The 17,493-nt window shown below is 36.2% G+C and overlaps 1 protein-coding gene across 1 annotated transcript; it reads right to left on the bottom strand.

Annotated features, from left to right (window-relative positions):
* Positions 1 to 584: 584 nt before the first annotated feature.
* Positions 585 to 1,970, bottom strand: LOC113920729 (elongation factor 1-alpha 1-like). Its single transcript, XM_035726883.1, has one exon. The coding sequence runs from the start codon at positions 1,968 to 1,970 to the stop codon at positions 585 to 587; it is 1,386 nt and encodes a 461-aa protein (XP_035582776.1).
* Positions 1,971 to 17,493: the final 15,523 nt, after the last annotated feature.

Genomic DNA, 17,493 nt, shown 5'->3' with positions numbered 1-17,493 from the left:
TAGGACAGACATCATTTTTGCAAAATAAATGTTACTCTTCAGCTGCATTTTTGTTAACAGGTGTTTATTTCTTCATTCCTACTCTCAATTTAACTGATACTTGGTGGTTATGAGGGATCTAATCCGTCTGTACAAAATTTTCCTTTTTGTGCATTTTTTCCACATGGCCTTCAATGAAATATTTATATTGATACAAAGACATACAACCCAATGAAACACATTGAGGCATAATCCTTTGTTCCAAATGCTTACTTCGTTCTCAGGTGCTTATTTTTCTTTCTTTTTTTATTTTCTCATTAAACTTTTGTTTTAATGGGTCTCAAAATTCTGTGACAGATTTTTGGTCAAGTTGTTTCCATTAAAAAGTACTGACTTTAAAAACTAATAACTTAAAACTGCCACACACACACAAAAAATACATGGTCCACAAAACATTCTCCTTTCCTTCTGAAGGTTTTACGATGCATTGTTATCATTAACTAGTCTTTCACTATTAAACTTAAATGGCCAATTGACACAAACAGTTCTGAGACCGTTCTTCCACCACTGATTAAGACTGGGGTGGCAGGTATTGGGGATAATATTCATTTAGCCTGAGCTTTCTGGGCAGACTCGGGGACCTTGCCAGCTCCAGCTGCCTTCTTGTCCACTGCTTTGATGACACCCAGAGCAACCGTCTGTCTCATGTCATGAACAGCAAAACGGCCCAGAGGAGGATAGTCAGAGAAGCTCTCAACACACATAGGCTTGCCAGGAACCATATCAACAATGGCAGCATCACCAGATTTCAAGAACTTGGGACCATCTTCCAGCTTTTTTCCAGATCGACGATCTATTTTCTCCTTCAGCTCAGCAAACTTGCAAGCAATGTGAGCCGTGTGACAATCCAGCACAGGTGCATATCCAGCACTGATTTGGCCTGGATGGTTCAGGATAATCACCTGAGCCGTGAAGCCAGCTGCTTCCATTGGTGGGTCATTTTTGCTGTCACTAGCCACATTGCCATGACGAACATCTTTGACAGATACGTTCTTGATATTGAAGCCCACATTGTCCCCAGGAAGAGCCTCACTCAAAGCTTCATGGTGCATTTCAACAGACTTTACTTCAGTTGTAACATTGACTGGAGCAAAGGTGACCACCATCCCAGGTTTAAGAGCACCAGTCTCAACTCGGCCCACAGGGACAGTACCAATACCATCAATTTTGTAGACATCCTGGAGAGGCAGACACAAGGGCTTGTCTGTTGGACGAGTTGGTGGCAGGATGCAATCCAGAGCTTCAAGCAGTGTGGTTCCACTGGCATTCCCATCTTTACGGGTGAATTTCCGTCCCTTGAACCAAGGCATGTTAGCACTTGGGCCCAGCATGTTGTCACCATTCCAACCAGAAATTGGCACAAATGCTACTGTGTCGGGGTTGTAGCCAATTTTCTTAACGTAGGTGCTGACTTCCTTAACGATTTCCTCGTATCTCTTCTGGCTGTAGGGTGGCTCAGTGGAATGCATCTTGTTAACACCAACAATTAGTTGTTTTACACCCAGTGTGTAAGCCAGAAGGGCATGCTCATGGGTCTGCCCATTCTTGGAGATACCAGCTTCAAATTCACCAACACCAGCAGCAACAATCAGGACAGCACAGTCAGCCTGAGATGTGCCTGTAATCATGTTTTTGATAAAGTCTCTGTGTCCTGGAGCATCAATGATGGTCACATAATACTTGCTGGTCTCGAATTTCCACAGGGAGATATCAATGGTGATACCAGGTTCACGTTCAGCTTTCAGTTTATCCAAGACCCAGGCATACTTGAACAAGCCCTTTCCCATCTCAGCAGCCTCCTTCTCAAATTTTTCGATAGTTCTTTTGTCGATCCCACCACATTTGTAGATCAGATGACCAGTAGTGGTAGACTTGCCTGATTCTACGTGTCCAATGACGACGATGTTGATGTGAGTCTTTTCCTTTCCCATTTTGGTTTAGGTTGACTGGTGGTTTTCACGACACCTGTGTTCTGGCGGCAAACCCGTTGCGAAAAAGTCAGGTGCTTATTTTTCTATAAGCAGTACCTGACGTAGAGCTATGTCTTCTCAGGACCCATTTGAAGCCACTTGGCGCTACTGCCAACTATTTCCTGAAACTTTTCCTCCAAGACTCTTTTCTAAAATTATCTTTAGATAATTTCTTTCTTCCTTTCTTTCCTTCTTTCTTTCTTTCTTTCTTTCTTTCTTTCTTTCTTTCTTTCTTTCTTTCTTTCTTTCTTTCTTTCTTTCTTTCTTTCTCTTTCTTTCTTTCTTTCTTTCTTTCTTTCTTTCTTTCTTTCTTTCTTTCTTTCTTTCTTTCTTTCTTTCTTTCTTTCTTTCTTTCTTTCTTTCTTTCTTCCTGTCTTTCTTCTTCTTCTTCTTCCTCTTCCTCTTCCTCTTCCTCTTCCTTTTCTTCTTCTTCTTCTTCTTCTTCTTCTTCTTCTTCTTTCTTCTTCTTCTTCTTCTTCTTCTTCTTCTTCTTCTTCTTCTTCTTCTTCTTCCTTCTTCTTCTTCTTCTTCTTCTTCTTCTTCTTCTTCTTCTTCTTCTTCTTCTTCTTCTTCTTCTTCTTCTTCTTCTTCTTCTTCTTCTTCTTCTTCTTCTTCTTCTTCTTCTTCTTCTTCTTCTTCTTCTTCTTCTTCTTCTTCTTCTTCTTCTTCTTCTTTCTTCTTCTTAGCTCTACACCTATCATGGAGGCCTGAACTCACAACACTGAAATCAAGACCTGAGCTGAGATCAAGAGTTTGATGCTTATGTGCCTGAGACACCCAGGCACCCCATTTCTTTATTATTTTTGAACAGCATTTTACTTCATTAGCAGCTTTAGTTTGTGACTAAGGAATGTATTGTTCTATTGATCTGATACAGCCCAAGCACCTCTATGGCTTACCATTTCATATATTCAAATAGCAACCTCCAAGAATTAGAAGGCAATCTCCTTTTGAATTTTAAATCCCATCTGAATCAGCAACTGAGGTTTTGTTTGTTTGTTTGTTTGTTTGTTTGTTTGTTTTGTTTTTCTCTTTTTCTTTTCTTTTCTTTTCTGGAGTTGGAGGAAGCTACATAGCCAAGTGTAATTCTCTCATATTCTCCACAGAAATGTCTATGACTGTGCTCCCCTTGGAGAACTGCTTTAATTTATCCAATTAAAGAGGGGCCATTTGCTTGGCAATAAGAAAGGATCTTTGGTCATGTCATTTGATTTTAAATACCCAAATATCACCCCTGGGGACAATTTTCTAGGTGTCCTTGTACAACCATATATGCTTCCCCCAATTCTGCCTATTTTCAAGTCTCACTTTTTAACTTCTGAAGGCAAAATGACAATAGATTTCCAACTGAAATGTGGAAATGAGATTTGGAAGATTCCATTGGTAAACTAGCTTGCTTTTTTTTTTTTTTTTTTTGGAAAAACTTGGACGTTTTGGTCCAGTCAGCAAACAAGATAGTGAAAATTCTTTTGCGGTTCTATTGGTTTCAAGAGGGAGGCTACAAACAGCTCACAGATAAGATAATGGCCACCTACAATCATCGATGACACATTCCTGCATTAGCATCATATCTCCTTAATGGCACCTCTGGTACTGCAACTCTTTCAAACAACTCTTTTTGTTCTGAGCCCTAGACAAATTCAGATTCGTTTCTGGTAACTTTTTGTATAGATGTTAACAGGACACGTGATATATATGTGTCCACCAAAATCTGACAAGTTTTATATAGTGTTGTAGTACTTTATTGTTAGAAGAATGCAGCGGTACATCTGTATATCATATTGTTTGTGGAATGTCTTTTGTGGGCCATGCTCAAGCTATTTTAATAATGTGGCGGGATCATTTGGGTCCTGAACTTTAGATGGTTTCATTTACCATTACTTATGTATCCCAATATATAGTGTATATACGCTATAACATTCAGTCATATATGCTATTCCATTTTCAAAATTTCTTGGCTATCTCTTCTGCAAAAGATAATGCTATGATATAATCAATGTAATGAATTCAGTCTATATTCTCATATCATCAGGATGTAACAGTACATTGGAAAATTCAGACACTCTAAGGAAAAAATAGTGAATGAACTCAACAAAAAGGCAGGGGTGGGGGGAGGAAAGGAAAGGAAAAAAGAAGAAGAATATGTGCTTAGCTTTCTTCAAAATTGAGATAGAACATAAAAGGAAACCTTAGCCAACTCTGTGACAGCCTAACAGTCAATTTTATACTTAGCTTGTCATCACACCTGACAGCAGATGCTATTAGAGAAAGTATGTAATTCATGCCATCAGAGTGAACATTTACTTTTCAGGAACCATTTAGTTTTCTTAGAGGCCAGTGGGGACTCTTGCAAGTGGAGATATTTTGGGTCTAGTATGCCTATTTCTGTCATCCTTTCACCAAATATAAAATCTCTGCTTTCTAAAGTTCCTAAAGTTTCTATTTAGCATAAAAATAAGACAAAGTCCAGACTTGCCCAACATCCAACTATAAGCCATCAATGATATTTGCTCCCATTTATAGTCTCTTTCATTCCAATTATGCATCTTGTACCATTCAGTCATACAGGTTAATCTATAGTTTCACCATAACACTGCTGCTATAGTGTGAATTTACCTTCCTGGTTTCATTGTAGTATAATTCTCCAGTATATTGTGCATCAAAATTTGTTTCTCCCCAAATTTGTGTTTTCTACCCCGGGTTATTTAACTTTAACTATAGCATTCAGCCTTGGAACCCCTGTTGGAGATTTGGTGAAATGATATTCTTCCTCAAATCATTCATCTTCTACCACTAGCAGCACTAACACAGAAGGATTGAGTTTATTCAGTACTCTGGTCTAATATCTTGGTGTTTTTTTTGTTTGTTTGTTTGTCTGTTTTAATCTCCATTAACATTATTGGAATTAAGTGCATCCAAAAAGATGAAGGGTACATATTTGACAGGTTCTTTCAGCTGCTGTGGTTCCTGGCCAGAGGTTGGTTTTCCTCCACTCAGATGGCAACAATGTGCCACTAGCTTTTTGTAGCAACCACATCAGTCTTCTCTTTTTTAATTACCCCAAAATTGATCCAATCTTACACCGCCACTCAGTTTACTTCTTTCTTATTTCTATTATTATTATTTTTTTATGTCAACCATCCTCCTTCTTTTGAATGATTCAAACTTTGTTAATACCATTAAAGACCTTACTTGCATAGTGGCAGGTTAGCCCAGGTTCCAGTGTGGTCTCTTGTGCTCTTAAAAGGAGAGTTGACTCAAGGTTCTTGCATGGGGTGATGGCAACCTGTATCTTAGCTTCTACCCTCTGTTAGATCGTGCACATATCATTTGACTTGCCTCTTTACTCATCACTGTATATTCCATCTTATGTGTCACTGGTACCTATAATTGTTTTTTACAGTTGTGACAAGTTGCCACAAATTTAGCAGCTTAAAAACAATTTAATTTTTTTATCTTGTATTCTTAGAAGCCAGAATGACAAAAATGGGTTGTATAGGGCTGAAATTAAGATGTCAGCAGAGCTATATTCCTTCAAGGGGCTCTAGAAAAGAATCCATTTACTGCCCTTTCAGTTTCTGGAGGCTGTCTGCATTTCTTGCCTCCTGGCCACTTCACCCCAACCAACTTCTGCTTCTACCATCTTTCCTTCTCTGACCCTGAACCTCCTGCTTTCCTCTCGTAAGCACTCCTGTGATTACATTGTGCCCACTCAGATAATTCAGGAAAATCTCAAGGTCCTTAACTTAATTATATCTGTGGATTCTTTTGCCGTACAAAGTAGCATATACGCAGATTTTGGAGATTAAGACAGCATGTTGAGGGGGGCTTTATTTTTCTTGCCACAGTTTCAAATATGTTTCAACTACTTTATTTGATTTTGTTTACTTTGCCTCTTATATCAGTGGAAGTACTACACTTAGGGATGGATGGCAACCAGAAAATGATATTTCATAGTCACTTCCTACTTTCCATGCTTCTCTCCCACCCTTTGTAATCTAATCTGCAATGTCCATTCTGCCTTTTATGCAGCAATGGTCATGGGTTTGGACTGACAACCAGATTCATGAGAAAAAATAGGCTTCTTTCCATATCAAGTTTATTTACCTAAAAGCCAAGAGAGGATATTCTCTTTTTCTGAGCATAAAGGAACCAAAAACAGCATAGCTAAAGTCTATTACTAGTAGTCTCTATTTCCAAAGACCCAGATATTCTATACTCAAGATGTGTGTAATTATAAGAGATGAACATAATTGAGGAAGAGGTCAGCTCAAAAGAGCCATGGTTTCCCTTCAGTGATTACCCTAGCTGGTCACGTTATTCCCTTAAGGCTATGTGACTAGCTAGCTATAAAATTCTCAAGGGATACATAATAATGTCCATTTTCTAGTGCAGCTGCATCTTATTGTATCCAGGTATTCATTACTTGATAAACAATGCTGACAATGTGGTACAGATGCTTAGTTCAGTACATAGCCCTGGGCTGGATTTTCAGTTATCATTGATCCAATATAATCAAATTCCTAATAGTTCCTTGAGTGAATGTTGCAAGGTGAATTTAATCAAGAATAAAATTTTCAGGTATCCCTGAGGTTAGAGGAAAGACCACCAAGCTAGGCCCTTTCTTTTTGTATCTTCCATTGGATTTTGGAAACGCATGTCCTTTCCCATTTCAAATATTGGCTTTTTGTATCCTCTCGCCTCGTATTCTTGGATTCCAATTACCCATTTTTAGGATTTCATTGATTTTCACAATTCTTTGGTCTTCTCTTGCCTTTTCCTCCATCTCATATGTTCTACTTTTGCTGTTACTAACATTGCTTTCATTGGGAGGCAAGGTCTATATTCCATCCCATTAAATCTGAGGTTGGTCTTATGGACTGCTAAGACCCTTAGAGTTTAAGCTAAAGGCAAACTATATGGCTTTTGAAAGTAAGTCATAAAAAGATTAGCTTCTACCTTCCTCACTCTAAAGGTAGTTGCTCTTGGAACCCAACATGGGTTCAACATGGAGAGTCTACATGGATTAAACCAGATAGTAAGTAAATAAGGTCCTTCTCACTGCCAGTCAGCATCTTCTTTCAGACCTGTAAATTAGTGAACCTTCAAATGCCTTTATGCTTGGAGTTTTCCAGTGATATCCAAGAACATAATAGATTTTTTTAAAGATTTCATTTACTTATTTGAGAGAGAGAGAATGAGTGAGTGAGAGAGCACAGGGTGGGGTTGGGAGGTAGAGAGAGAGAGAGGGAGAAGCAGACTTCCCACTGAGCAGGGAGCCTGATTCAGGGCTCAATCTCAGGACCCTGGAATCATGACCTGAGCCCAAGGCAGACGCTTAATCAACTGAGCCACCCAGGTGCCCCAATAGATTTTTTTTTTTTTTTTTTTTTTTTGCTGAGGTGATTTGTTCACAGTTTTGAGGACAGCTTTGAAATAATTTGCTACACTGCCATTATAATTATAAAAGGGGATGATAAGTGAATGAAGGACTGGCTGCCTGGACTGGCCAAATGTGTGCTTTATCTAAATATGAAGAATAGTAAATGGGCAATTCTTTGGAAAGGTTTCATATGTGTTGGTGAGAATGGGGACATATATTGGGGAAATCAGGGGATCATAAAATTCTCTGTCTCTCCTACATCATAAAAACTTGCCATTCTCTTGTCAGATACAATTACACCAGACATCAAACTGCACTTACTATCTTGGCAGAGGGAGGCTTCTGCTCAGGACAGTATTTTAATTCCTCAGAATAACACAAGAGTAGGTTGAAGAGTGACTTCCCTTTAGAGTCCAAACTAGACTTAATGATATGTGCACCCAAACTCCCAGTGGTAAAGACAATCGCATTAGTGTTTTATTTTTCCAACACAAATCCTTCTAGAAACCAGACCGAAAAGGAAACTCTGGTAAGTCTACTCCTGAAACTTACCCTGTGGGTAGCCAGTATGGATGGCTCAGTCAAAGACTCCCATTCAAAATGTCAAGTCTACATAATAATAGGTAATAAATGGAAAAGGCGGGGTAATTGTCACAGAAAGTAATAAATCCCTAAATGGAAAATGATGCTGAGAAAGGATACCATCACTCTCTTCAAAGAACTCCTATCAGAATAAAAGAATATTCACACTTGTTTCTCCTAGTTGTGGTGTCAATCCATGGCCAATTTCCAAAGACATCCCTGATTTGTTATCCTCTGAGGAGAATTAAATAAATTCAAGCTATGAAATTTACCTGACAAGTATACTTTGATGATTTCAAGGAAAGACATCAATCTGTGTCCTGTGATATTTCACTTGCATACAGCAGTGTGGAAATTTTCATTTGGGTTGTATTTTTTTTATTATTATTATAATATTGATTCCTATTCAGCCCAGAGATAAATCTTCCCTCTGAGCTTGACTAGATTTAGTCTGACTGGCATACGACATCTGATGCATGTGTTGTTGTGAATCAGAATGACATTCTGTTCAGGCAATTTCCTAGGTATGAAGGACAACACATTTCCTGGGGGACACAATTCTAATAGGCAAATACATTAACTTAAATTGCTTCAATCCACAGTGTTCAATAGACATAGCATTTGTAATAATTTAATCGACACTGGCCCCAATTCACAGGGCATTGGGAATCTTGGGAACTAGACTGACTGTGTGGATCCAAAGGGAAATTAATTATCTAGAGGTTTGGGCACAATGATGATGACAAGCTAAGTCCTAGACGGAGACCCTCCTGTCATTCACTTCTAGGAAATTGGACATGTTTGGAAGTCAACCTAAAAAGCTGACAAAGCTAAATACAACTATTTCAAAATTAGCATTGCATTAATCTCACTGAAAATCCTGGAGAGGGTATATACCTTCACCAAAGAAAATATTGTTACTGTGTTAATTACAATGTGCTCTGATGTACTTAAAGGACATGGCTGGAATCTCGGAATCAGGAGGTCAATTGGGTGGAATCCATGGTCTGCTGATACAATACAAAATCACCACTGTCAATTGTACCATTTTCTGCTGCACCTTCTCTACCACTGTGCCCCAATTTAAAAGGAACTTATAGTTTCTAGTACAATTGGTTAAAATAGTCAGATTAATGATCAACATTCTGTTGACTCCATGTAAGAATGAGTGACCTTCCTTAGTGATATTTGGAAATGTGTGTCAAAGAAAAATATGTTTGTTTGTTTGTTTGTTTGTCTTGCAGGTTAGTTACGGTTATACCCTCAGATAAGATGGAACTTAGAGATTACAGAGTAGTGAGCTCTAAGGACTCTCAGGAGATGTACAGTTCATGGGAAAGAGCATTTTTGTTTGTTTGTTTTCCAAGAAGAAGTAAAACACTGACATTATTTTTAACCAAGATGTGGTGTGTTAATCATTATACTAATACTTCAACAACTCTGTAGGGTAAAAAAAAAAAATTTTTTTGGTTGAAATGTAGAGTTAAATAGAAATGAAAGTATAGAAAATGATCTCCAGAAAAACACACATTTTGTATAGCTGACTTAAAATTCAAACTGATATAATATACATGGAGCCTAATAACAGAAAAAGGAATAAATAAATTTAACTTTGGTAAAGCTACACATACAGTTAAATACTTCTATCAACATCTGTAGAGATTTGCAAGTAATAATACGTAAAGTAAAGTTATATGAAAAATAGTCCAGTTGGTAAAGGACTATCAGAAGGCTTATTAGGGCTATGGTCATGTTTAATGGGTTTAACAAGAGAATTCTAATTCTGTAATTTTTTCCCCTTAAGAAGTTTTTGGGGTTTTGTTTTGTTTTGTTTTGTTTTTCATTTCTGGATAAGCTGTAGCAAGGCTATCAAGGTAATACTTAATGGGTGGTTTAGGGTGGGAGTAAAATGGAAGAAACAGATTAAAAGAAGTTATAAGATTTTTATTATAGCTTCCAGATTCATGCAACTTTTGCCCATATTTGAATACTTGTATAACCTTTACTCATGGAACCACTAAGGGCTGCCCTGTATCTATTTTATTGAAGACAAAGGAGAATCTGAATAAAGAATATATGCCAGACTAAGCACCTGTAATTCTTTGTTGAGATTGTTCATTTAGTGTTGAGTAACTGAGAAGGATAAGTTGCAGTTTGCCTGGGGAATGGAACTGAGCCACATTTCCCTAAGTGGGTTATGTGATCAAGCCAAAGAAATCTCATGGTGCATGGCTTTCTGGAACCGAGATTGTCTGTGAACACTCAGCCTCTAGTCTTGTGAACATCCACAGCCAATATGGAATGACTAGAACATCAGATGTGTGGGAGTCAGGAGATCATTGCAATGCTGTTACTGAACATTCTCCACTTTTTTTTCTCTCCTGTATCTTTTCTTAAAGCTCAGTAAATGTGGTGTCAGGTGAAGCTATTGTTATGAACTATATAGCAAAGCTGAATCTACTACTGCTGCGGCTAATAGGGCATAATGGGTGGCATGGTCATCAATCCATGGGATGAAAATGGTCTGTAAGTCATAAACCAAATAATTACAAACATATCAAGATGTCTCATAGTAAGACAACTAGACATCAAAAGCACTACCTTCAAACTACCCAGAAAAAATATGTATACATTACTGTCAAAGGAGTGGTGACATGACCGACAACTGAGTTTTCAAGAATACTTATTTCAAGTGAACATAGACCATTTACCAAAAGTGATTACATTTGCTAGGCCATAAAGCAAGTTTCAACAAATTGTATGATGTTAAAATTATTCACAGTATGATATCTGACCAAATTGACCGTAAACAAGTTTCAACAAGTTTCAAAGCATTAAAATCATCCAGGATATTATCTTTTGACATATAATTTCAAAAAGAAAAGTAAGAGCTAATACTTCAGTCATTTAGTTAAACTGATATGGGGGAATATTTTGTCATGATGAAAATATTCTTAGGCTAGATTGTAGTGAAGATTGCATCCTGTGTAAATTAACTGAATTCTTTGAAATGTACATTATAATGGGTGACCTCTATGTTATGTGTGTATGAGATTACCATCTTTATTCTTTTTACATATTTATAAAAAATAAAATAAATATAGACATTTTTAGAGTTAATCAAACCCTCAATTTCACAAACATGGTTTTACCCCGAGCTCATTAAATGTTGAAAAAATTTTCCTACTATGTGATTTTTTAAAAATATATGTGTCTAGTATGCAGAGAGTATTGATAAAATGTAACATGAAGTTTAGAAATACTGAACTTATATACAAGTAAAAATTTTTTTCAGGGTTGCTAATATGCTTAATAACTTTATACCTCTTAATGTAATGGAAGATATTAATCACTTAAGTGGAAAAAAATCACCATCATTTGAATAGATATCAAATCCATTTGATTATAAATTTAAAGATAATTTTGTCTTTTTAGCTCTTTTATCATAGATTTTATTGTCAAACAACAATAGAATAAGTGAGAAAAATCGATAAAATCACTTCTTAAGTGTTGGCTTTTATTCAGAATGACGTAATATGAGAACGATTCCAAAGGAGAGTTCCACTTTGGGGAACAGCAGCGTAGTCATAGCAAGAGGGGTCAGCCAAATTTCAACTAGTTTTGAGAACAGGACATGAAACAAGAGTTTTAGAAAATAAAGGAATTATGCTTTTAGTTTTGTAGCTTTTGGTTGTTTGGATTGTAATATGGATTTAACAAAAAAGATAGGGAGGAACAAAAAGAATGTGTGATATTTTTTTCAATTCTATTGGGAGTCTTGCCAGAGAGAAAAATATAGTAAATCCCAGCTACACATCAACCACTTTAGCAATTATCAACAATTTGACATTTTTTTCAATTTTATTCATCCACACATTCACTCTTAAATATTTAGTTAGTTAGATAGTGTATCATTCATTCATTTACCTGTTTCATTTAGCTACTTTATTTGATTAGCTTAACTATTTTTAATTGGGTTACTTTATTTTTTTATTTTTTAATTTTTTAAAAGATTTTATTTATTTATTTGACAGAGAGAGAAACAGTGAGAGAGGAAACACAAGCAGGGGGAGTGGGAGAGGGAGAAGCAGCCTTCTCGCGGAGCAGGGAGCCCGATGTGGGGCTCGATCCCAGGACCCTGGGATCATGACCTGAGCCGAAGGCAGACGCTTAACGACTGAGCCACCCAGGCGCCCCTTATTGGGGTATTTTAAAGAAAATGTCAGCATGGTAATATTCAATTGGCTAAGACTAAGTGTCTGAAAACAAGAACTTTTAATGTACACACTGCGCTACTATCATTCACACAATTACTAAAATAATTTGTTAGTATCATCTATATCTTGTTTGTAATCACAGCTCCCATTTTATTAAAAAATGCATGTTTGTTTGAATTAGGATACAAGAAAAGGTCTACATATTAAAATTAGATGATACATATCTTAAATCACCTTCATTTTCTAATAATCTCTCTTATTTTCTGAAGCTATTAATTTGGTAAAGAATCAGGTCGTTGAAATTGTAAATGTCCCCCACTTTATTAATAGTAGGCTAATTAAAAAGTAAAACATTTTACTGAAAGATATAAACATCCATTATGCAACATATCTTTAGTGGTGTCTCACAGACCTTTAAAATACTAAAATTGTAACAAAGGAGTCTGTTGAATTTTAAAACAGAATGTTTTGTAAAATAGCAATCATGCACTAATGGTCTGTGGGGCATATCATCAAGGGGCAGGAAGAAGCTCTCTTGTAAAACTAAGCTACTGATATTCAGCTAAGTATTTGCAATTATTGTCATTACCCAACCAAATAAGAAATAATTGTCAACACTGCCAAAGTTAAAATCTATATGAATTAATAAGGAAAACATACTGCTGCCATACACAAAGGAAGGATTATTAGTTACTTTTATTATCCAAATTCTTTTTAAGATTCAACATAAAAAAATCAGATTAACAAAAGGAGGGAGATTGGAAGTTTGCACTTAACACTGGAGATGGTATTTTGATCCATAGAATTTTAATTATGATGATATAAAATATCAGCTTCAAGTTAAATATTTATATCAGTTAGGAGTCCTCCAAGTCTTCTGAATATACTAAACTTTTCTTAGTATGAAACAGTAGTATTATAATAATTTATTGTTCAACCAAGACATGGGTAAGTTACTGTCTTATAAAATATAGAGAAGACAACTATGTGAATTTTTACCCAGTGATTGTGGAAGGAAGGTTTCCCTCAGATTTAAGAAATATTTATAAATGATATTCTTAATTTCTTCTCACAGTTTTTCCTTTTGTTTGCCTTTAATTTATTTTTTATTTTAATCTATTTTATTATGTTATGTTAATCACCATACAGTACATCGTTAGTTTTTGATGCAGTGTTCCATGATTCATTGTTTGTGCATAACACCCAGTGCTCCACGCAGAACATGCCCTCTTTAATACCCATCACCAGGCTAACCCATCCTCCCACCCCCTCCCCTCTAGAACCCTCTGTTTCTCAGAATCCATCGTCTCTCATGGTTCATCTCCCACTCCGATTCCCCGCTCTTCATTTTTCCCTTTCTACTATCTTCTTCTTCTTTTTTTTTTTTTAACATCTAATGTAGTATTTTTTCAGAGGTACAGATCTGTGATTCAACAGTCTTACACAATTCACAACACTCACCATAGCACATACCTTCCCCAATGTCTGTCACCCAGCCACCCCATCCCTCCCACCCCCCACCACTCCAGCAACCCTCAGTTTGTTTCCTGAGATTAAGAATTCCTCCTATCAGTGAGGTCATATGATACATGTCTTTCTCTGATTGACTTATTTCACAGTTTTTAAAAATTGAGGTAAAGCTTCACATTCATAAACTAACCATTTTAACACAAACAATTCAATGGCATTTAATACATTCAAAATGGTGTGTAACTACCATCTATACCTAGTTCCAAAACATTTTTATCACCCCCAAAATCCTTACACCCAGTAAGCACTTGTTTCACGTTCGCCTGTCCTCGAGCCCCCAGTAGCCACCATTTGAATGTGGAGAAGAGTATATGCATTCTTACAGAAATTTCTTTACATAAGAAACATCTGAGAGTATATTGTGCATTTCAAATAATTATATGCTAAAAAGGAAAATATGAATTTTGAAAACTATGTAAAGGCTATCACAAGGTAGTACACATTTTCTCGGTGAGCAACTCTAAAAGTTTTGTTTTGATTTTATAATATGCACCATTAGGTGATAAATGATCTATGTAGCATCCACATTAACCTATTTGTTAATTTTATTGTTATATTGTTAATAATTTGTTAAATTATGAATGGGAAATATATATATATAATGATGCATAAATATGCTATAACCTCCCAATTGTTTTCACTAGTATTCTCTTATTTGATGTCCACAATAATCATTTTTAGTAGTGGTGACACTTTCATTTTTGATACAAAAGTTTATTCTGGGACAAACCCAAGGACACATATTTAGAAGGTGGTGAAACCGGAACTAAAGTCCAGATAACCTGCCTTAAATTTAGTGATGCTTGCACTACACTAAGTTACATGTTTGTATGTGCGTACACTATATATACACCTCTGTGTGTTTTCAAGTAGTTTAAACTAGAAAGTTAAGCTTCATATGCATGTTGATGCAATAAGGAAATAACTAGAACCAATGTACCAGCATATGGAAGCTCCTTGAGTTATCACCTCACCATGTGTTAGGTAACTGAAAAATAATGAAATCTGAATCACAACTTTGTGTCACAGTATTATGTTCAAGTGTTTCCTTGAAATTTCATACGGAATTCCTGACAAACTTTGAAGACTTAACCCGTAGTAGCGATGGCATTACTAGTATTCAATTGATAAACGCAGCAGAAAACAGGTCCTTATAGATAAGACCACAGGGTGGCCAAAGTCCAAACCAAGGGCAATAGTATATGGGCACTGGAGTGGAATGACCTGGAGAACCAAAAACAACTTTAGGAATCAATAGAGTCATTTATACTTGTCATGACCAATTTCTCTTATTAATTACGTATGTAAACCCTCTATCAATCAGATTACACACGAACACCACTGAAATTGCCATGTCAGAAAATGATTACCCTAACTAATGAAAAAATGTAAAACTACTTTGGATGATTCAGTTTATTTTTTAAAGTTTCACAATTTCATAGACAGATATCCTGCAGTATGATGGCAAATATAGAGTAATGACTTCCACTATATAAAAATCAAGGCAATAATAATCATAAATATGAATGTTTGGAAGTTAGCATAAATATGATTGCATCACTGTCTTCCCTCCAGTTATTGTCTCACACAAAACCTTAAGAATATATAAAACCGAAGACTACAATTTCTTAGGGAATTATCACCATTTGCACTGTTCCTATGAAGTCATTTTTAATAATTTGCTTATATAATCACACTTTTATGAATTTATTTTAAACATAATTTTTGTGGGTGAAACCATCTGGAGGAGTAGCTTATCTGGATGATCATTTTTGCAGTAGGGTTACCTTTTGTTATTTAAATAGCAAATACCTATATGTTCCAGGATCAATTCTGGGCACAGTGTAATAAACAGTTGTATATTAAATTGTTATGATTTCTTTTAACAATCTCAAGTTCACAAAGTAACAGAGAAAATAAATTAATGAAGAATAAATATGCAATTATTAATTGGAAAGATACACAGATAGTCATAAAAAAAGAAACAGAATGATCAAATTATGATTCACTATTCAAGAAGGCCTTTCTATGGAATTCATACATAAGCTAAGACCTAAAGGATGAGCCTAATTAGTAAGACAAGGTATGAAGTATGTATAATGCAGGCACAGAATACAGAATGCTTCGAAATACATTGACAGAGGGGCACCTGGGTAGCTCAGTCGGTTAAGCGTTGGACTCTTAATTTCAGCTAAGATCATGATCTCAGGGTCCTGAGGATCGAGCCCCACATCAGGTACCATGAGTGGAGCCTCCTTGAGATTCTCTCCTTCTCCCTCTCCCACTGTGCTTTCACCAGACTCATGCTGGCATGCTTTCTCTCTTTCTCTTTCTCTCTCTCAAAAAAAAAAAAAAAAGAAGAAGAAGAAGAAGAAAATACATTGGCAGAAATGATCTTGGTGTTCTGGAGAAAATAAAGATAGGTCAGTATGGATAAATTGAACAATATATATGAGCAAATGCATGCAGAAGTAGAGCTTGAGGAGGTGAGTGGGTTCTAGATCATGCAAAATATTATAAGTGGGGACACCCTCAAATATTTCACTGAAACTCAGAGCACTCTAAAGAATATAATGAATCACCTTGAATAAATATGCTAGGATCATAAATGTAGACCAAGACTGGCCAAGTCAGATCAAAAGCCCACATATAGATCATTATTTAAATTTCGTTGGTTTTAAAGCAGAAAATTTCCTTTTAGACTATTTAAGGTCTTGGGTTGACTATACAGATATAAAGTTTCATGAATAAAAATGAGGCAGAGCCCAGAAGCAAAGGGATAGGGGGCAGAAAAGTTAAGTGGTAGCAGAAAGAATGTAAAACACAAAAACCAAAAGATAATGACACTTATGTCATGTGGATAGGGCATGCCATGGCACAGAAACAGAAATCATCAAGCTCAAATGAGAAACAGAAATTGTGCTTATTTAAATTTCTGTATTCACTGAACTTCCTTTCTCATTATGCTACACCTTGATTTTCATTTTCCCTTCAGATTTTAAACAGGTAAATCCATGTGTTTGATTAAGGCTGAGGAAACTTGAACAAACTTGAAGATCTTTCAGTCTATGAATGCAAAGATCACCAAAACAATATAATGGCAATAGTGCTGAATGTCTTGTAAATTTTAAATCTAGATATGCTGAAATGAAAAATATTAAATATTCACAAAATATTCTAACATTCCTAGAAATTTCCACAAGTTTCATGTTCTTATGGGATATGTGCATTATAACATGGCAGATATGCAGAATGTAATTATTAAATCATTAAAACGATAGTCCCAACAAAAACTGCCAAGGTATATATTAAATTACTTGTATTGCTTTTAAGCATGTATGAAGTATCTGGCTTTCACACATGAATAGCAATATGGGTCTATCAGATAGAGTTTGGTTGAGGAAACAGAAATCACTCTACAGAGTTTAAACCAAGAAGGACATTTGTACAGATAGTTCAACGGCTCCAAACCTTTGGAAGAGCTGAGGAACAGGCTCCTGCTAAGCTTTCAGGAATAAAGTAAGAGCAATGCAGAATGGAACCAGCAGGGAGGCAATGAGCTCTGAAGGCACTAATGAAATAATGCGTTCAACAATAGTCATCTCACTCTCCTCTTCCTGACCCAAAGTTGTGATGTAGTCTCGGAAAGCTGAATGAGGACAAAGCTTGCACTGCTGTTAACCAGGTTGCTCTCAACAGCTTGGGGGCTGGAGAATGAACAATGGATGTGTGTTCCCAAAAGATCTGGGCCTGGCTTTCCTGGTGACAAGAT

This window comes from Zalophus californianus, chromosome 3 (genome assembly GCF_009762305.2).
Source record: "Zalophus californianus isolate mZalCal1 chromosome 3, mZalCal1.pri.v2, whole genome shotgun sequence".
Lineage (NCBI taxonomy): Eukaryota > Metazoa > Chordata > Mammalia > Carnivora > Otariidae > Zalophus > Zalophus californianus.
Note: the sequence above shows the minus strand (reverse complement) of the source record. Positions and strands in the feature narration are given on the sequence as shown.